Genomic DNA, 21642 nt, shown 5'->3' on the forward strand with positions numbered 1-21642 from the left:
TGCATTTGGCCTTTATAGAAGCTAACGCAGCACTCGGTTTGCATCACTGAGCTACTGCAGCACTTACAGTGGGTCTGAGCAGCTTGAGAGCCCCCTCATGCCTGAGATGTTGGCAACTGTCAGAGAGGACTGAAGGAGCAGGAGGTTCCTGCTTCTAGAACCCTGGAGGCTCCTGACACCCAGAAGTTGAACAAGCCCACTCGCCCGGCGGCCATCCTTCTCAAGACGCTGTACCAAGTTGTAGCTGAGCACAAAGGAACAGTTCCTGAAGGGACTGTGGCACAAGACAACTCTTGGTTACAGCTTGTGATCTGCCTGGAGAGATCTTACCCCCACGCCTGGCTTGGCCATATGCTGAGCTGCATAGGGCAACAGCAAAACAAGCAGGGAGGATCAAACCAGATGTGATCTCCTGCCACCTTTCTGGGAGCCTGCCCCTTTCCTTCTTCACACTTGACTATGGTTTGGCTTAATGTTGTTGTGCACAAAAAGACAATTGCAGCCTGATGGGTGCTTGACAACCTCCTTTGTTGGCTGCCAATACACAGCTGGCAACCTTCAAGTTGCCTGGGGGGGTCACAGATTGTCCAGATAAGAGAGCTTTTAGTGGCAATATCTACTTTGTGGAAATATATTTTCTGACAATAGGGGCAAAGAGCTTTATTTGTTATCTGGCAATGCATCCGTTTTCTACTCCATAGTACAGTGGTACCTTGGGTTAGGAACTTAATTTGTTCTGGAGGTCTGTTCTTAACCTGAAACTGTTCTTAACCTGAAGCACCACTTTAGCTAATGGGGCCTCCTGCTGTCGCTGTGCCGCCAGAGCACGATTTCTGTTCTCATCTTGAAGCAAAGTTCTTAACCTGAGGTACTATTTCTGAGTTACCAGAGTGTGTAACCTGAAGTGTATGTAACCTGAAGCCTCTGTAACCCAAGATACCACTGTATTATGCATCTCAAAGAAAAATGGGAGTTGCCAACTAATTTCTGGAATAATATTTTAATCAACGGTTTTATTGGAGGATATTCAAGCAACTCTTCCATGACAAACAGTTACTGAGAAATGAGTGCAAAATGGCAGCCTTCTAGAGAGCCCTCTGTTTCCTCCAAGGCATTTCATTAGCTGTTAGTCAAATATATACAAGCCATATGTTGAAGGGAAAAGCTAGCATTTATTTGGCTCTGATTCAGCAATCTCTTGTAGGCTATTGTGGGGACACCAGAAGCATTCAGATAAGTATAGGTTTAATTTTTATTGCCTTCCATCTCATCATTTCCTTGATTGGTGGGAGGTCTCCTAATCTTTTCTCAATATAATACATCACGAGTGTGGTTCCCAAATTGGGTGAAAAAGAAACTCAACATGAAAGGAAAATGGATCAGGAAATATAGCAACTGTACGGAGCCAGGATACAGTGAAATTTAATAAAGGGGCAACAAATTGGTTCTTTGAAATGAGGTTTCAAAGCACACTGCAACAAGAGAAAAGTAATAGTTTCCAAAGCAAAAAAGTATTATGGTAATTCCTGTTTTTAAAAGAATCTTTGATAGAAAGGGGACCAGTCAAACTTGAATGTTTGAAATCTCATTTTGTTGATCTCAAGAAATAAATATATGTCCTCCTGTAATTTTTTCCATTTTGTATTCATGTCTGTTCTTCCTTTTCTTGTGCATTACCTCAACATGCTGACACGAGGTATTTGCTAGAATGTACAGGAGGGGAGTATAGAAAGTTATAATGGTTAGAAGTTGCTGTAAGTTTTTTATGATATTTTTAGTCAGTGCTATTTCTCTAGAAAATGAAGTGCCAGAACTCGCCATGAACGCCTCTCTTCTAATGGCAATGGAGCCCATCTGAGACATGCTGGAACTGAGTTCCAGTGAGTTCCAGCTGAAAAGGCCCTGTTTTTAGTGATGGGCAAACTCAATTCAGGCATAGTTCTGTATTTTTTAGCTTTCTCAGTGAGCATTCGAGAAAAAAGCTTAACTATTTCTGAGGCTTCAACCCCAACTCCTAATGCTGGGGCATGAGCAATATTGCAATGTATATGCACCTTACTGTATTGCCTCCTGGGAATTGTAGTTCCCAGAACCAGACATGGCTAAGCTCTGCTAGAGATACCTTAGGGTTTATCCACCCTTCTCTTATACCATTGCTTTCTCCTGGGGAAAACTGCTCTATAGTGTTCATACTATAGTGTTCTATAGTCTATAGTGTTCAGACAGGAATTTGGGGTTTCTCCAGATTGATGTTTGCTCCAATTTAGCACTAAAGAGTGGGTTTTCTCTGGGAAAGGGGTGGAGCAAGGGGCAAAGCATTCAGAACCTGTGCCTAGAAAGTGCAGGTCAAGCGGAAAACCACTCCTGCGGTCTAGGCACCGGCAAGCAGAAGTATGGGAAAGCCCTTCCACACCAAAAACAGAAGCGACTGGAAGCAAGAGAGCCTTATGATGGGTCAGCAGCAACAGTTGCAAGAAACAATGAGAAAGTTGTCCCAAGAGAACGCAGATATTCACCCAGTAAATGGCTGTCTGGTGAACTGATCTGCTTATGGGCTTCAGAACAGTCAATAAGTGTTTCATTAGGAGTAAGGGGGGAATATTCATGAATACTTCTTGGGAGAAGGGCAATGACAGGCCTAGACAGCATCTTGAGAAGTAGAGACATCACCTTGCCAACAAAGGTTCGTATAGTTAAAGCTATGGTTTTCCCAGTAGTGATGTATGGAAGTGAGAGCTGGACCATAAAGAAGGCTGATCGCCGAAGAATTGATGCTTTTGAATTATGGTGCTGGAGGAGACTCTTGAGAGTCCCATGGACTGCAAGAAGATCAAACCTCTCCATACTGAAGGAAATCAACCCTGAGTGCTCACTGGAAGGACAGATTGTGAAGCTGAGGCTCCAGTACTTTGGCCACCTCATGAGAAGAGAAGACTCCCTGGAGAAGACCCTGATGTTGGGAAAGATGGAGGGCACAAGGAGAAGGGGACGGCAGAGGACGAGATGGTTGGATAGTGTTTTCGAGGTTACCAGCATGAGTTTGAGCAAACTGCGGGAGGCAGTGGAGGACAGAGGTGCCTGGCGTTCTCTGGTCCATGGGGTCACGAAGAGTCGGACACGACTAAACGACTAAACAACAACAAATTCATGAATACTGGTGCAGATGGCTTTTGGTTTGAATAATATCACATTAATCATAAAACGTGTCATAAAGCAAAGTAAGGGGCTAACATTAAGGAATACACATTTTCCCAGTTTATAACGCACAGCTTCTGGTTCAGAATATAAAACAAGATTCTTCACATCCACATTGAATGGGCAGGTGCATGGGGAGTGTGCTTTATTCTTCCGGAAATCCCGAGGCACTTAGTTCTTAATACTAGATGTAGAAGTCCAGTCCAGAGACTTTGGTCCTCGGCACCATCACCCGTGGGAGTGCAGCACAGAAGCAGTGCAGATGAAAGCTGGGGAGTAGACTGAAATAACGTCCCAAACCTCCCTTTGCTGCCACCAGCTTGAGAAGGAAAAGTAGAGGAGATAATCCAATCCCAGGGAAGTCCAACAACATCTGGAGGACCACAGATCCCCACTTGTTGACCTCCAGTATCAGTATGGCTCTGAAGACCAGGTGCTCTGAAAACCCAGGTATCACAAGTGGGACATTGAGCTCCTGCCATGCCCAGAGACATCCATTTGGCCACCATGAGAATTGAATGCCAGATCAGGTAGGCCTTTGGTCTGATCCAACAGGACTCTTCTTGTATTCTTCATTACACAGTGTTAAATCTCTTTGTCCTCTCAGCAGCTTTCAGTACTGTTGACCATGTGATGAAGGGCAGGGTATAAATTTATGGCCATCTTGGCTGTGAGTCCTGGAAGACCTGCTCCCTGCATTACAGGCCTTTTTCTACCAGGTCTGGGAGGGCAGGGCCCAGACTGACTCCAGTTACAAAAGTTACTGAGCTACAAAAGTGGAGACTGCTCTTGGGCTCTAGTACAGTGGTACCTCAGGTTACATACACTTCAGTTAGAGACTCTGCTAACCCAGAAATAGTACCTTGGGTTAAGAACTTTGCTTCAGGATGAGAACAGAAATTGTGCTCCAGCGGTGCGGTGGCAGCAGGAGGCCCCATTAGCTAAAGTGGTGCTTCAGGTTAAGAACAATTTCAGGTTAAGAACTGACCTGCAGAATGAATTAAGTTCTTAACCTGAGGTACCACTGTATTGTTTAGGAGTTGCTGTTGGGGGTAGTTGTTGCTGTTATTATTATTTTTTATCTTTATTTTGGATCTCTTTATGATTTATGTGGAAATTGCTCACTTTGGTTCTATACTTTTTGATGTGTGAGTTATTGTTGATGACCTTGTGTTATGTTATGTGTTATCTATATTTATAAAGTAGCTGAAATATACTATGAGTTATGGATGTGACCTGTAAAAATGTAATGGAGATAAGCAAGTGTAGCCCATTGCCGTCGCTTTCCCCTCCCTGTTTCCAAATGCCTTGTGCACCTGCAGCCTTCCATCATGTATTATATTAATCCACCTAAATATAACGAGGCTTAATGGCCATGTTGTGCTGTTGGGCTGTCCTGAAATGGAGCCCCTCCTTCATCCTGATGTGCTTCTTGGCCTCTCCCTCTCTCTCGCCCCCCAGGTGTGTGCCCAATCACTGTGAGCACGGAGGCAAGTGCACCCAGACGTGGGACAGCTTCTCTTGCAACTGTGATGCCACCCGATACAGTGGAGCCACGTGCCATAACTGTAAGTGATGCCTGGAGGGGTAAAATGTGCATAATGTTTCAGTTAATATCTTACTTCATTTTCTAAAGGCTAAGCATCTCAGAGAAGAAAGTTAAAACATGCATATTTTTCTTGCATTCCTGAGGGGAGTGTGTGTATTTGAAACGTGCTCAACCAGCATAACTTTTATTATACTAAGCTCGTCTGATTTTGTTCCTAATGCAAAATTTCTTGTCACTTCACCAAATGAGAATGCAAAACTATCTATACAATAAAGGGTTATTAACGTATTCTCTATTTTCTTGGAAACGTTTTTAATGAAACTTTAGTGAGAGGGTATAGAGAAATTCTGAGTCATCTTGCATGTCACACTTCTGATTGTTTTACTTATATATCAAATGTCTTTTTGGGAAACTGTTGCCAGATAATGAAACTTCCAAAAAATTCCTTTAAAATGATATAGAATATGATAACCATATAAAAATGAAAAATGAATCTGTAGGTTGACATTTTCATGGAATTACTGGCACGGTCTAGTCATTGTTGAAACCACTATTAAGTTAAAAGCACTAAAAAATATCTCCTTCTGAAATCAGTGAAACTTAAAACTGCTTCACATTTGCAAAAATGTTTCCAGTGTTATTGCATCTTAAGTGATCTTACAGTTTTCTCAAAAGAAAAAGGAAAGAATGATCCACACTTTTGGCCACAATCCAGAGCAAAACTAAACATTCTTAAGTCTATTTAGTTTAGTGGGTCTTTGTCAATTTAAACTGATTTTGTAAAAAAATTGTAAGAAAGTAAGAGTTGACACAGTCCTAAATGTGACCAATCAGAAATAATTATATTAAATTCAGTTGACCTTACCACCAAATCAGTGGGTACGTCACATTGAGCTCAGTGGGGGTTGGTTTTAGGTTGGCAGGCAAAGGGTTGCCCTGCAGGCCTCTCTCCTTAAGTGCATCCTGCACAGCCGCCCCATTCTAAGTGGGACGCCAGGCCTCTGATCCCAGTCCCGGGTGTCCCATTGGGGCTCCCATGCTCTGGCCGTGCCCCAGCACAGGACCAAAAGACTGGCGTTCTGCTGTCCCTCCCAGCTGGCTCACACCTGGAGGGGGGGGCAGAAAACAGAAGCAAAACCTACCTTCTCCCTGCCCCCATGCATCAGCACTCTTCCCTCTCCTCCGGTCGCAGCACTTCCGGAAGCTGGTTTCTGGAAGTACACCTGAGGCACTGGCAGCAGAGGAGGAGGAGGAGGAGGTCCGAGGGGGAGGGGAGCAGGTGGGGGATGGGCAGGGGCAAGTGCAAAAATGGAATTTCAGCACATTTCAAATTTTACAAATCCTTCTCCCTAAGAGCAAAACCTTTCAAATGGTATATTTTGTACCCATCTACGATAACTGCTGGGCTCATTGCCTGGTATGAACTAAGTGTGATTTAGCATTCCAGAAATCCATTCCAGAAGCATTCCAATAACGAGACTGTTTAAATGCTGGTGAGGAAAGACCACAGGAAGAGCATCATGGCCTCTGAAATTGCTTTATTACCCAAGGGGAAGGCACTCCCAGTAGCTCTGCATATTTCACTTAAGACATTTTCACCTATCTTCAATGAATAAAATATAAGAAAATTGAAATGGTTGTTCTGCTTGCAGTGTTAGAAAAGGAATTTAGAGGCCAGTGTCCTGTTTTCTCGCTTCCTGCTGCTGCAATAAAGCCTCTGGAATGGCAAAAGTCTGGCTCATCAAGGGATAAGTAGCCACTGCAATGTTTACTCTCCTAATTCTTCCAGAATTTCAGACTAATGTCAGTCAGTCAGTCAGTCATATAGAGGATTTTATTTCATTTTTACAATGAGTCTAAAAACAGTTTCCTGCTGTTTGGGAAACAAAATCCCTTTCCAAAGTCAGACTTACCTGAAATGTTTCAGCTTCATAACAGCACTTTGGTAAAATAAATCTTATGACACTTTTCTTTTTTCTCTGAGCCTTTAAGCCAGAAGAAGCTTTCCAGGCCCTGTTATCTTACAAGCTTAAGATCCAGGAGCAGTTTTCTAAAACAGATCATGCTCCCTCCAGAGAAATTGGTGTCTGGGCCTGAATGTGGCAGTGTTCTGCAATTTTTAACCTCTAAGCTAGGTAACTCTGTTTTCGTAGAACTGTAGAGTTGGAAGTGGTCCTGAGGGTCATCTAGTCCAACTCTCCATGGGGGCTCAAACCACCAACCTTCTGGTCAACTGTCTGATGCAATGGCCCACTGTGCATGGTACTTTAAAAAGGGAAGTTTCAAAAAGTATGATCCAGTCCAAAGCCCTGACCTGGTAGAACATGAATTGACTGTTGGCATAAGAAGAGACATTAATGAACAGGCTGAAAAATAATACAAAAGTCTCTCTTAATTATTTGTGATTAAGAAAGATTATAAATGGATAAGGATGCTCTAACTGTCTATCCAGAGACAAATACGAGTTTTCAAGACAGAGACTGTCAAGGTGGAGCATAACAGAACCCAAAATGGCAAAGATACCATTGAACACACACCAGAAAATTATTGGATGAGCAACTGAAAAAGCTCAGGGCGGAGATGCATAACATGGTGGTGAACAAAAATGGATCAGAGAAATATCAGAGCAAAGAATAAGCAGGACCTGGGGGGGGGGGGGATACTGATCAAGATCTGCCTGAGCAAGAGAGTGGAAAGGAAAAGCAGGAGGGGGCAGGTGATGAAATGGGAAGGACCTTCACACAGGTGCCTGGAAGAGGGAAACGGACAAATGTTGGAGTTGTGGGGCTGGAGGAGTGGAATGAAACCACTGACAGAGACAGTAAGGAACATCTTGAGATGGCAAAGACAGAGCTGAGAGAGAAAGGATCCTCAGCTAATTTAGAGAGGGGGAACCACCAAGCCTAGAAAAAGAATGGAAGAAGCCAAAATGGAAGGAACTTTTTTTCTAAATTAGGACGGGAAATCTTGGCCAACAGGAAATGGGTTTGGAAGATACGGAGCTGGGTACAAATTAATGAATATACAACAAGTAAATAACTATGGATTGTTATTCTAATAATGGATGTTGGAATTTATTGGAGATAAAATTGTCAAACCAGACTGGAGAAAATCTATTTTCAGGGCTGGAGTCAGGCATAGGTCACCAACAAAATGGTGAATCACCTGAGGCCAATGAAGTTAACTCTTTAGTCAAGGAAACAAAGCACAGCTCAGGCCTTGTGGTGCCAGCAACTCTTTCCAGGAGGTCTCGCCCTGATGGAGCGGTTGCGAGGCCTGGGGGTGCCTGTCTTTCCAGTGCCCACCAGGACTCCTCCTCTCCAGCCTGTTTCCCATGCAGTCTTAGGCTGTGTCTGCCCCTTTCATTCCTCAGTGTGTTCTAGGGGGAGACCAGAGGGGAGGGGAGCTGGTCTCAGCAGGAGGGGGAGATCTTTGTATCCCAGTGGTGTCCCACAATCATAGCTCTGCAAACTTCTCAAGGATTAAAAGCAGTAAGTCACGGGTCATAAAATGGCTGGGAGTGGGAACATGTGTACTGTATATATATATATAGAGAGAGAGAGATTTCTGAAAGTAGATTTGCACTGCAAGCCTTGAAGTTAACTAGTTAGTTTTTTGCAACTTCAGAGAATCCTGCACCACCAGGAGTCAGTTAACAGGAAGAAATGCAAACAGATGATGTGTTGCTTGATTTTGCTCATTTAAGATATGGCTTGCACAAACATTCTGCCCTTGTTTCAATGTGATTAAAGTGCTAATGGAGAAAATACACCGATCCAGTCTCCAAATGTCAACTCCATTTAGTGCCCTAGGTGCCTAATGAGCTTTGATGATTTTTCTCCTAAAATGTAAATCTTTACCCTATTAGGAAAGAATACTCTGAATATTGTGAATAATGAGTTAATTGCCTCTAGAGTGATTTTAAGGGGGAAAATTGGATCACATCCTCTATTCACTGCACATTAGAATTAGAATGGACAATGAGCTAATTGTGATACTACTTTAAAATCATAGCCAGATTTGATCATCAGGAAAACAACAATGTATAAACAACATAGACTATAATTTGCATGCTGGAGCTATTTAGACTCCTGCAGGTTTCCTATCGATTAGTTTGCACCATTCGGGATTCCACTCCATACACAGTGAAACAATTACGTAGGAAACTACAAAAATACCTTTATCAATTTTAAACTTTTTATAAATAAAGTACACAACTTAACATTTTTTTTTTCATATGCAAAGTGCTGTCATGGCACTCAAAACACACATGCACTACAGTCCAAATAGATATCTTTGAAACAGAAAAGGCTGCAATTCATTTAATAGCAATGAGGCTGCTGTGCTCTATATGCAAGAAAAAACTTAAAGGCATAATTTATAAGGATAATACATGAAAGACTTTGTGGACAAAGACAATCTGGAGACAGTAAAGTCTGCAAAATGTCTAGCATCTGGCATTAAAGGTGCTCTCTGAGTTTTAATTTGTATTATCTTGTGTTTTGGAATTTTACCTACTCTGTTACACTTTAGGTTTGATATATTCCACATATAAATGACAATAAATGGTGAATGATGCAAATGAATTGCTGTCTGTCTTCCTGTCCTAAGGAGAGCAAAGTCATCTGTTTCGTAGCCATGAAAACAAAACGTGGGTTCTTGGACTTCCAGGCTGATATAATACCTCGGACAATGTGTGGCCTCTGATATTATGGACAGCAGGAAAGAAGAATTATTTGAGTTTGTTTTTCAGAGTAGACTGGAACATTTTCATCAAGAGAACCCAGCTACACAAAGATGTCCAGGCTGCTCCTAAGGATGGGCAGTCACCTCAGTTTTGGTTTCTTTTAGATTTTCATTTTTCCAATGTTCAGTTCTCCACATTTCCACATCAATTTGCAAATTATCTTATGGCAAGCCTTAATGAACATTCATAAGCATTTTAGCACAGATTAATTCTAAGTTACACATTTTTGTGTGTAATTCTGTCTGACATGCACACTCTTGCAACATCATAATTTCTTGCATGTTATTTTCACTAATCTTTGCACACTTTACCGCAATATATGCACTTTTCTGCACATTACTTGGTTGGAGAACTTGGAGTGCTGAGAATTCTGAAGGATGGCAGTGTCTTTGTTTGCAGATTGTTTAAAGTTAGCCTTTAAATGTGAACTGAATTGATTCTTCTCCCCCATCTCTAGTAGTTCCTCACAGGGGCGCCACAGCGATCTGCCCATGGAGTCCACCTGGGACACAAGCCCCACGCTGCCATTTTGGGCAGTGGGGGCCCTGAGCCACCGTGTTGCTCCCAGGAGACATGCGTGGCTCAGGCGCACTGCAGGCCAGGCCCCGCGGTAAGTGCCGCCCACCGCGGTGTGCCATTTTGTCCCCCCCTCAGGGATGACACCCGGGGCGGACCGCATGGCCTGCACCCCCCTTCCTATGCCCCTGATTGCAGTTTGCTTTCTGACTCCCTCCCTCCATGGCTGGACTTAAAGATAAAAGATCTCTACCTAGCAACTGTGTTTGGAAGCCTGTGATATTATCTGATTCTTTTGACCACAACACTTATTTGAAACAATTCTACATGCTTCCCATAAGGCTGTTGTGTCCACAATATGAATCTGATGCCTTGTCTTGGGAAATCAAGTTTTGCAGCCTGGTCACAACCATTTTTACTTGGCCCTGGGAGGGGACCAAGGTTTGAAATGCCTGAATTGGTCATACTCACATTGCAAGAAGAGTTTGTCTTACTTGAAGATTAATGGGCTTTTTCAATTATCTTTCTTTAATGTGCTACTTGCTGCTTCTGCAGAAATGTCAATCCACTTTAGTTAGCTCTCATAACAGGAAAATAGTATTGTTGTAGTTATTAGTTATTTTTGCTATTGATTGTATAAATGCATAAATAGACAGCATTTCACCAAGATGTGCTATTGGTGTATCACCTTTATGTACTCCAAAAACCAGCTAATGAAAAGCTTACACCAACACTGGTGACCACAAATATGGCTCACATTAATACTAGTGTTTTCTAAGAACATTTTTGGTCTCAGAATGTTGCTAAATTGCAGGCAGCAGTCAAGTCAGGAGGAGGCGACAGGGGAATGAAGAGTTTTTCAGTTCAAATGATACCTTACTTTGGGGGTGAATGCTAATAGTTATGGTTCCTTTAAGATTATTTTAATGAAAATTTTAAAGAGCAAAATGAAGTGTAAATGCACAGTTGCAATAATTAAGTTGACAAAAAGGGAAGCTTCTCTAATCAGTGCTATTAGGGCAGAGTTAGTAAGTGTGAAATTCTGTTCTAACCTAGCTGTGGATTTTCATTTTATTACAAGAGGACTTTGGGAACAATGTAATGATAACACACAAGGCAGTTTTTCAATGAGTATTTAAAGATAACCCAACACTCTGTCAGATTCATCCATAATGAATCATTTGTAGCATGGCCATAATTTGATATTGGACTAGCGCTGGAGGAGACCCAGAGGGTGTGAATGTGTGGGTGGCCATCCTATAATACTTCCCATGAGCATTCTGTGAGAAAGGTCAGAGGGGGGAGCTGCAGAAGTGATCAGCAACAGACAACCTTTACCAAAATATTTTTTAAATGTAATAAAGGTAAAGGTAAAGGTACCCCTGCCCGTACGGGCCAGTCTTGCCAGACTCTAGGGTTGTGCGCTCATCTCACTCTAGAGGCCGGGAGCCAGCGCCGTCCGCAGACACTTCCGGGTCACATGGCCAGTGTGACATTGCTGCTCTGGCGAGCCTGCATCAGCGCAGTACACGGAACGCCGTTTACCTTCCCGCTATAAAGCGGTACCTATTTATCTACTTGCACTTTTTAAAGGGTGCTTTCGAACTGCAAGGTGGGCAGGAGCTGGGACCGAAAGACAGGAGCTCACCCCGCCGCGGGGATTCGAACCGCCGACCATACGATCGGCAAGTCCTAGGCACTGTGGCTTTACCCACAGCGCCACCCGCGTCCACCCTTTAAATGTAATAATTTGTATTAAATTTTCTATTTTACAAACAAGGTAAACATTTTACCAACATTTAACTATCTTCCCTTCTTCTCCTTCCATGGTTCATTTGGCATATCTTCCATTCCTGCATATTTTACTGTAACCATTCATGTCAGTTTTCCATTTTTACTCCATTCAGACATTATTTACATTGTTGAATTTATCTTAATGCTGCCAGCATTTTCAGCTTTGTACAATTATTTTCCATATATTCAATAATTTCCACTCTTCTTTACATTCTTCTTGCTCTCTTGTTCTATGTGTTAAACCTGCAAGTTCTGCATATTCTCACATCTTAAGTTGTGAGTCCTCTTTATCTGGGACCTCACTCACTTTCCATTTGGGGGCTAACGAAACAAGGGCTGCTGTTGTTGCATACATAAACAGCCTTTTTTGACACCTGGAAAATTCTGTCTGGGTTATTCCCAATAAGAAGGACTCTGGTCTTTTTGGGAAGGTGATTTGAAACTTTTTTTTAAACTCATTGTAAATCATATCCCAATATTATTTTACCTTTCTACATGTCCACCACATACAAAAAAAAGTTCCCTCGATTTCTTTACATTTCCAACATGTGTCTGATTCTACTTTATACATCTTAGCCAACCTACTTGGAGTTAGATACCATTTATGAATCATTTTCAAATGATTCTATTTCAGTGAATAACATGCAGTAAATATCAAATCATTTTTCCAGAGTTTCTTCCAGAGGTTTAAATCTATATTGTGCCCTGTATCTATTGCCCAGTGTGTCATTGAAGCTTTAACTAGCTCGTCTTTTGTTTCCCATTCTAATAGAAGGTTGCACATTCTAGACAGAAGTTTATCCTTGTTTTGTAATAATTCTCTTTCAAATTGTGAGCTTTGGTCCAAAACCCCATTTTTTAAAAATCTGTCTTAAATATATCGTGTAACTGGTGTTATTGTAACCAGTTCGCAACCTTTACCAAAATCTAACCAATGTTTAAAGACAATCCTACTGCACAACCTCCACCACAGCTGACAGACCTCTGCATCTGGACAACCTTATAATGGACCGCTTTGTGGAGTTAAAAGAATTTAGTTAGTAACAACTGTTAGGAATGTGGCTCCCAGAGCGCAGCGGAAGAGTCGGCCTCAGAAATTGAGCTAAGCGAGCAAGGGGCCGACTCTGCAGATGAGAGCTGGCTGTCAGAGTCTAGAAAGGGCAGCCTGGCCCCCCTCCTTCCCAGGGAAGACGCTGTTAGCTCCCAAGGAGAGGAAGAGTTGGAAGGTGGCCAGAGCGTTGCCAGGCAGCCAGAAGATAAGCCAGAGTCTGAGACTGGGTCTTCTGGGAGTGGGGAGTAGGCAGGCAAGCCATTCAGTCCCCGTACTAGGAGACTGGATAAGCTCAGAGTACAATGGAAGGGAAGGAGAAGAAAGGCGGGATTTTGGTGTTCTCCCTGTTGGGGGAGGAACAATGATTCAGACTGATCAACTACTGTCAATGCGAGCAGGTGGGAAGACGTGCTCTGGATGTGTGGGTTTTTTGTAAATAAACTTGCTTAAGAACTAACAGAGAGTCATTGCTGCTTATCAGGCTGCTTGCCTGCCAGAGATCATTATAGCAACACTATTTGGTAGAACAGTTAATGGGGTGAATCCTCAGGTGGATGCTTCTCCAAATTTCAGCTGTCCCCTAAAATCAGATTTTAAAAACTACTCATGCCAGTGTGTGTGTGTTTAATTGTAGGAAACAGGAGTTGCACTTCTCTGAGTCTATTATTATAGTCAGTGCTTTTTCTAAAAAAATGTTTATGGGTACTCTCATTTTGACTCAAGGAAATCACCATTTTATAGTTCAAATCGGGGGGGGGGGAATACAGTAAAGTGGACAAAAGTACTAAGATTCACAAAACGTTTAGAGGTATGCGGACCCCCAGAAAAAAGCACTGATTATAGTAGGCTGTGTCTTAAGCATTAGCTTTGTCATGCAGCCAATATAGAGTAAGGTAAGCATCCTGCAACATGGTCTGCACAGGTCAAGCATCCCATTTGCTGTGAGTCACTAATAGCTCTGCCAGGGTTATTGGTCTTCATTGGGAATGTGAGGGTATGACTAGAGTGGAGGATTGGGGAGGGGGGACACTGAATTGGGGGCAAAAAAAGAGGAATTGGAGAAGCAAGTGCTGAAGTCCTTCCTCGCAGCATATGGTCTTTCACAGGCTTTTAAAGCTAGTATTCTGGATAAATGGATACCAGAGGGTCTGTTAAAAGGTATATATTTGAAAATATTGGTGGAACTTTAATATTGCCAGTGTAGTACTTCTTTATATATATATTTTAAAAACCTACAAGTATTTCCAGGGCACAACATTAAAAAGAACATATAATTAGTAGGAGAGACTTTTGAGATTCTTTATATAGGGAGCAAAATCCTTATTGGGGATTAATCACTGCCTGAGACTGACTTTGCATGTAAAATCTAAAAATTAATTAGCTCTCTTTTAATCTTTTCCATTAAAAACACTCGGTCCAAGTTTATTGCTTACTTCACTGTTTTAAAATAACTGCTTAGCTGCAAAAAATAGTATTTGGACACTTATATTAAAATTCAGTTGCAACTCTAAGAAATAGCATATTTTCAAGAAGATTTGTAATTCTGTGTGTTCAGCATGAGAAGTAATGCAAATAGGTAGGCACAAATAAGGGGCTACATAATGAGCATTTTTGCCTTAAACCTTTGATGGAGGATGGTACATGGTACATAGGATAATCCCATTTCAACATTCTGTAGGAAAATATATTATCCAGTGTTTTGCAAAACTCTGTTACTCTCATTTGCAAGTTAACTGAATGATAGCATTGTTGGCCTGTTAACCAGTCTTTTAATCCCTAAATTTAGGGAGGGAAACACCAGGTTTGAGGGTGCCCAGGAAAGGTGGTGCCTCATTATTACCTTGGGAAATAAGTCTGGAATCTTTTCAAACTGCACTGCCTGCCACCAATAAGTTTCTTCTCCTCACTTCTTATTTTCAGTCCCTTGAAGAACTTTTTATTGTGAGCTAGACCTACTCAACTGTATGATTATTTTGTATTTTTTTAATGCTATTTTGTATATAAATCAATTGATCTGTGGCCTATCCCCCCCCCCCCAAAAAAAAAAATCACTTTGGCAAAGTTTTCCTGCCTTGGAGTAATCCTAATATGTCATGGGTAACTAGATAAGTGTCTGTTAAAATCCCTCCCTTTTCAGGAACATAGAATCATATCATTGCAGGGATGAAAGGGACCCTGTGGGTCATCTAGTCCATCCCCCCGCGATGCAGGAATCTCAACTAGACCATCCATGGCAGCTGCCATGTGGCCTCTGCTTAAAAGCCTTCAAGCAAGGAGAGCCCACCATTTCCTAGGGAGTCCATTCCACTGTGGCTATATTTGAATTAATTAACATACTGCAAAACAAATGCGACTAGCTTCCCCACCAGTTCTCTTTCCAGTTATTCCTAATGACTGCTGCCAGTGGCTTCATCTGGGCTGGCCCAAGACCTTTTGGCACCTGAGGTGAACCACCGAATGGTGCCCCCACCTCCCTACATCAGGAGCGGCAATGGAGACCTGCATCCTGGCGCCTGAGGGGGTCACCTCCCCTTTCCATAACGGTTTAGCCGGCCCTGGGCTTCATTCAAATATTAAATAGCATTGAGGATAAAATAGTGCTCTGCAGTACTCTGCCAGGAGGCCAAAAAGCACTCTCCCAATAGATCTCTGGACTTGGTCCCATGGGTAGGCCTGGATCCGTGGTAACACAAGCACCCCTGTTTTCCATTACACAGACCTTGCCTAGGAGGAAGACCAGAGTCGACTGGGTCCAAAGCAGCAGAGAGATCAAAAAGCAAGCCAGTGATCACGCTCCCTTTCTCCTGCTCTCTGTAAAGCAGCTTTCCAGTTTATTGTTCTCTCTCTTTAGTTTACCAACAAAAACATTTTTAATTCTCATTCTATACTGCCTGAACATTGGATTTTTTTAAAAAAATACTTTTCTTTTGTTGTAACAAAATCCAGCTGTTTCTTTGTTTCTTTCACCCTCTGTTAGGTTTGCTTAAGTGACAACAGAGGAGTCATTATTGACGTTAGTATAATGCTTAACTGCTTATTTTTGCCTTTAGGACATGCACAGAGCTTGCAGGGCTGTTATTTTGAAAACAAAAATCCTTCTTTTATTTGTAAAGTGAGAAAATGTAATGGAAACCATGCATGAGGGCTATTAAAGAGCCCCCAGAGTGCTGGCTTTATACTTCATAGTAAGATGCACTTGAAACACTTTTTGCACCCCCCTCCAGGAAAAAACAACAACCACTGGAGCTGCTTCTTACTTCTTATGAACTCAGTGGGAACCTCCCGCACTTCTAAAATACACCTAAAAATGAAGCTGTTTATTTCTATTCCCATAGCATCCAACATTTCACATGTGAAAATAGGATCTTGCTTGCAAAGCCCCAGGCAAAGGGCCCAAGGAGCCAGAGCCAGCAGCTCAGCTTCCTGGGCAACCTTGCCATTTCCTGCCCTCCCAACAGGGCTGCCCCCTGCCTTCTTTCCTGGAGCAAGGCGGGCATGAGGGAGCTGGAGGACCTGGTAGCAAAAGGAAAATGTAAAGCCAAGACGATACAGTCTGCCATCACTAAAGCAGTAGCAGCAAAAAGCACAGCACCCACACAAGCCCCAAGAAGCCGAGGGAGAGGGGCTGCCACTGCTGCTGCCACCATCGTCATGAGGTGGAGGGGGTGGCAGAGGCAGGGGAGGAGCCCCAGACAGCGAGGTTTGCCATGGGCACCTCCTTCAGACAACCCTGTCTAGGATTGCTTCAGGAAAGGCTATTTGTGTGTCGCTTGGGAGAGGCAAGTCTTCTCTTCTTACTTTGGATGTGGCCTGCTGTTCCAGAAGGCTGACTGTGCTGACTTCTAAGTCTGAGGCTCTTCTGCAGTGAACTCCGGCCGTGTTTCACTGCCTTCGGCAAACTCTGAAGCCACACTCATTTAAGACCAGTCTACTGTCACATCCCCTTCAGAGATCTACCGGGGAACAGGGCTACTTCCTTGCCATGCACCTCCACCTGACGTTCATGCACGGGGTGTGAACACCTTACAGAGAAAAGCCTCTGCCCATCTACTTCCCCATGACTGGAACCATATGCCTGAGCGTTAGCTCCCAGGGAGGCCTGGGCACGTAGGTTTCCCCTCTGCAGGGATCTTTGCTCAGTGCACAGAGGCTGGGGTGAAGAAGCCATGTGGTCGGGGGGGGGGGTGTTCTCTCTGATAACTGCAAGAAAACCCTTCAACAAGTGTAATGCACAGAGATCCTTATATTTCTGTCTTTCTGACTCCAAAGAGCAGCAGATGTGAACAAACAATTCAATCCTAGAGTCTTCCTACTTTAGGTCCTAGTTCAACTTCAGATAAATGCTTTAACAAGTTGTTTGGACTTTTTCGATGACTAGAACAGACCTGAGTAGAGACTTCTTTATGTATCCCTAGACATATAAATGTCCATTCTTACAATGTGTTTTCTAACTTAGGACTCTAATGATTGGGGGGACATTTTAGAACTATTCTTTATCATCATCATCATCACCATCATCATATTTTTCTTGTAGCACAAGTTAAAAAGCAACTCCACTCCTGAAATTGACTTGAAATCAAAGCAGCTCTCTGTGTTGGCACTCCTTTGCTTTTGTATTCAGGCTGAGCTGAGCTGCCAGTTGAAATAGTTTGTAGTAACTCAATTATAATTTCACCTCCACGTGTCAATCATCCTCTTTACCATCTGCCATGTCAAAGACACATTCATCTTTATCATTCTAATGACAGGCTCCCCTTTCCTTGTCTTTATCACCACAATAGTAATTGTCTTGTTTCTCAACAATATGATTCAGCCCAAAGTCATTTCAATGGCGCTTTGGCATATGCCCATCTTTCTTTCTTTCTTTCTTTCTTTCTTTCTTTCTTTCTTTCTTTCTTTCTTTCAATCATACTTGCCTTTTAATTTGATGTGTTTTATCACAGGACATGCTGAATATTGCACTGGTAATGGGGATGTTTTATGAGTTCTTCCAAGTGCAAAGTAGAAAGGAGAGAATGCTGGAGCCTTTTGACACAATTCAAAAATTTCAAAACAAGAAACTAGCTTAGAAGCAAGCTAAACACAGGCTAGAAAATAGATGTCCTCCTTTTTGTTGATGTGTTTTGACCTCCAATGTACTCCTATTCCTTTTTTGAGGTACATAATAGTATGGAGTCAGCAGCAGCTCCACCCCTGTTTAGCCACTGTTCCCAATCACAATCCCATGGCTGGAGTGACTAGACATGGTAGTTGTTGTTGTTAATTTATATGCAACCCTTCCTCCCAAAGGAGCCCCTGGTGAAGGTATATAAAGCTTCTTCAGCTTGGTATCCTCCAAGGGTTTGGACTCAAGCTCCCATCATCCCTGACCATTGACTACGCTGGTTGGGGCTGATAGGAGTTGGAGTACCAAACCTCTGAAATGCACAAAATTGGGGTTGGTTGGGGTATTTAAAGGAGGATGACTCAGCTCTGGTTCAGCCAGATTAGGAAGGATCTTCAGGCATGAAATTTGGGGGCTTATTGGAACCATGGACGGAAGAAGTATGGAGAGGGTGGGAGTAGCTTTCTTAGGGGTAATGACTTCCAACCCAACCTCCCAAAATTCAAGGATAAGAGAGGCAGACACACAGAGATAGAATCATACAACTATAGAGTTGGAAGAGACACTGGGTTCTTCTAGGGCAACCTCCGGCATTGCAGATACTGACAAGTGGGGATGAGGACCTGTGGGAAAAGTTCATCCATTGGAAAGTTTATTGGAGAGTTAATGCCATTAGAAGGAACCAGGGGTTATGGAAGTGAGGAAGTCAGGTGGTTTGACAAGCAAATTAATTGAAGACAGAGAGTTTAAGTGGAAGTTTAGACAGAAACAAGAGCATCAAGAGAGTGGTGAGGTGGGGGGGGGGGCTCAAGGGCAAGGTTTGGTTGAAATATGGTGTGGTTGGGGTAACCTGGGCATCAGAAAGTGGGTTTCATCACTTTAAACAGCATTCTGTCCAGAGGTAAATGGGGCATGGAACAAAGCCAGATGAGCTCATAAAGATCATAGGAGGCAGCTGTCACAGTTGTTTGCAGAGGAGCATCTCCTGCAAGATTAGACGCCATTAACAAAATAAAGGCTTACAATTAGCTGCATTGTACACCGGCTGTTGGTATGCTTTTTTAATCAGAGAGTATTCCTGGTACATCATAATTCCTGAGCACATGATACTATGTTGGAAAAAGATTTGTACTTTTGTTAGAAAAGAAGTGGGTGATCCAAGGGACTCATGCAATTTAATGAGGTCCGACATCACAGCTTTTAAGTAATGTATTATGTGACAATGAACAAATGAGGTTAATATTCAGGTGCTAATAAAAATGCAGGAATTTTTAAAGACTTGTGTTATTCTGGTTTAAAATAATTTTGCAGCAGGCAGTTGGTAAATCTCTGGGTATCTTGTTTTATAATGCTGGCAATTGCCAGCTGTAAATTATATTGGCACTTCATTATTAGAATCATTTTTTTTTTTCTGGTTTTGCTGCCGCCTTCTTTTTTTTTAATATTTATTAAGGGTTTTTTAATTACAACACAAAAAACAAAACATACAAAAATATCACATTTTATAACATATTTTCTTATCCTCTTTGGACTTCCTCACATTTCCCGCTCCTACGTTCCAAAATTATAAAAAATTAATCCAGCAATTTATCACCTTGTCCCCACCTTACAATCTAGTTTTCCAATGTTATATCCAAATTTTAGATATATTCATTTCATTCTTTAAAACATTAAGCTTAGCCTAATCGTTATCTAAAAAATTGATTTTTTCATGAATTTAACTTATCTTCATAATTCACTTCATCTGATTCGATGGTGCCAAATTGTTTATGATCAAGCATCCTGCTTAACATTCATACAATTTACAATATTTTTGCAAATAGTCCTTAAATTTCTTCCAGTCTTCTTCCACCGTCTCCTCTCCCAGGTCTCGGATTCTGCCAGTCATCTCGGCCAGTTCCATATAGTCTATCAGTTGCATCTGCCATTCTTCCAGTGTGGGTAGATCTTGAGTTTTCCAATGCTTAGCAACGAGTATCCTTGCTGCTGTTGTTGCATACATAAAAAATGTTTGATCCTTCTTTAACACCCCTTGGCCAACAATACCCAAAAGGAAGGCCTCTGGTTTCTTAAGGAAGGTATACTTGAATACCTTTTTCAGTTCATTATTTCTGGGAAATGATACATTATTAGAATCATAGAACTGTAGTGTTGGAAGGGACCCCAAGGGGCATCTGGTCCACCCCCTGCAATGCAGGAATCCAGCTAAAGCATCCATGAAAGATGACCAGCCAATCTCTGCTTAAATTCCTCCCAAGAAGAAGAGTCCACCAACTGTCGAGTCAAACCATTCCACCGTTGAACAGCTCTTACTGTCAGAAAGTTCTTCCTGATGTTTATTCGAAATCTATTTTCTTGTAACTTGAAGCCATTGGTTCAAGTCCTACCCTCCAGAGCAGGAGAAAACAAGCTTGTTCCATCTTCCATGTGACAGCCCTTCAGATAATTGAAGAGGGCTGTCATATCTCCTCTCAGTCTTCTCTTATCCAGGCTAAACAGCTCCTTCAACCTTTCCTCATAAGGCCTGGTTTCCAGACACTTGATCATCTTGGTTGCCCTTGTCTGCACACTTTCCAGCTGGTCAATATCCTGCTTAAATTGTGGTGCCCAGAACTGGACACAGTATCCCAGGTGTGGCCTGACCAAGACACAATAGATTGGTACTGTTACTTCTCTTGGACACTATACTTCTGCTGATGTGACCTAGATTTTTTTCCTGCTGCATCACACTGTTGACTCATGTTAAGCTTGTGATCCACCAAGACCCCTAGATCCTTTTTGCATGTCCTACTGGTCAGCCAGGTGTCCCCCATCCTACATTTGTACATCTGTTTCTGTTGTTGTTAGGATGTTACTGTTTGATATTGTGTACTCTTTTAAATTAACTAACTTTGGAAGCAAAAAAATAATGACCTTTTAGACTACAGTTTACTGAAATCAAAAGGGAAGATCACAGAGGTTGGGTTAAAAGGTCTGAAGTTTGCCATTTTAATAGGCACTTATACCCTTAATTTTTTCTCATTTTTGCAGCCAAAGCAGTCTTTGTGTGTCTATGAAAAAACTGAATTACTGGCAGGTATTAGCTCCCAACATAATGTTATGGTCTGTATATCAGCAAGCCTCTTGTTCAGTATATATTACTGTCAGGACTGCCGCTAGGTCCCAGCTCACAGAAGACCAACGCCCAGTGGATATTATATACAAAAGTCTTTATTGAAGTTTAGTTTCCATTTCCAAGCTCTGGGCGCGCAGGCCCACGTCTTAACGCTAGACCGGCTAAGTCCCCTCTGACTCACTGCTCCACCCACACCAGTTTAAGATTCTAGCCCGGCTCCACCTCTTGCGCTGCTCTTTCCTGCGTTGGGTCCTTCTGCCCTCTGGGGTTCCCTCCTTCCTGGACTCCTCTGACGCGGAGCCTCCTGAGTCTTGCCCCTCCCTCCGGCGGGCTTTAGGACCTGGCTCCCTTCCCGGGCTCCCCGCTGTGCCGCGCTCCTGTACATTTGAACTTGGCGCGCGCGCCCAGCCGGTGACTTTCCTTCTGACCGTTTCCCCGCTTCCTGATGTGGGTGTTGCCAAACCTGACTCCTCTCCTCCCTCTGGTGGTGAGGACACTGGTCCCGACTCCTGGGACTCCCCCTCCCCACTGCGCTCTGGTGGAGACGCTGGCCCTGATCTCCAGCTGCTGT

At 42.7% G+C, this 21642-nt stretch overlaps 1 protein-coding gene across 2 annotated transcripts in view; it reads left to right on the top strand.

Moving 5' to 3' along the window:
- Nucleotides 1-21642, top strand: part of CNTNAP2 (contactin associated protein 2) — a 1058844-nt gene that overhangs the window by 712780 nt on the left and 324422 nt on the right. For both annotated transcript variants that reach the window (XM_083706252.1, XM_083706253.1), the window contains one exon: nucleotides 4657-4763. In XM_083706252.1, the coding sequence (XP_083562378.1) occupies nucleotides 4657-4763 (107 nt within the window). The remainder of the gene's footprint in view (nucleotides 1-4656; nucleotides 4764-21642) is intronic.

This window comes from Podarcis gaigeae (assembly GCF_964106915.1).
Source record: "Podarcis gaigeae genome assembly, chromosome: 12".
In the NCBI taxonomy this organism is placed as follows: Eukaryota; Metazoa; Chordata; class Lepidosauria; order Squamata; family Lacertidae; genus Podarcis; species Podarcis gaigeae.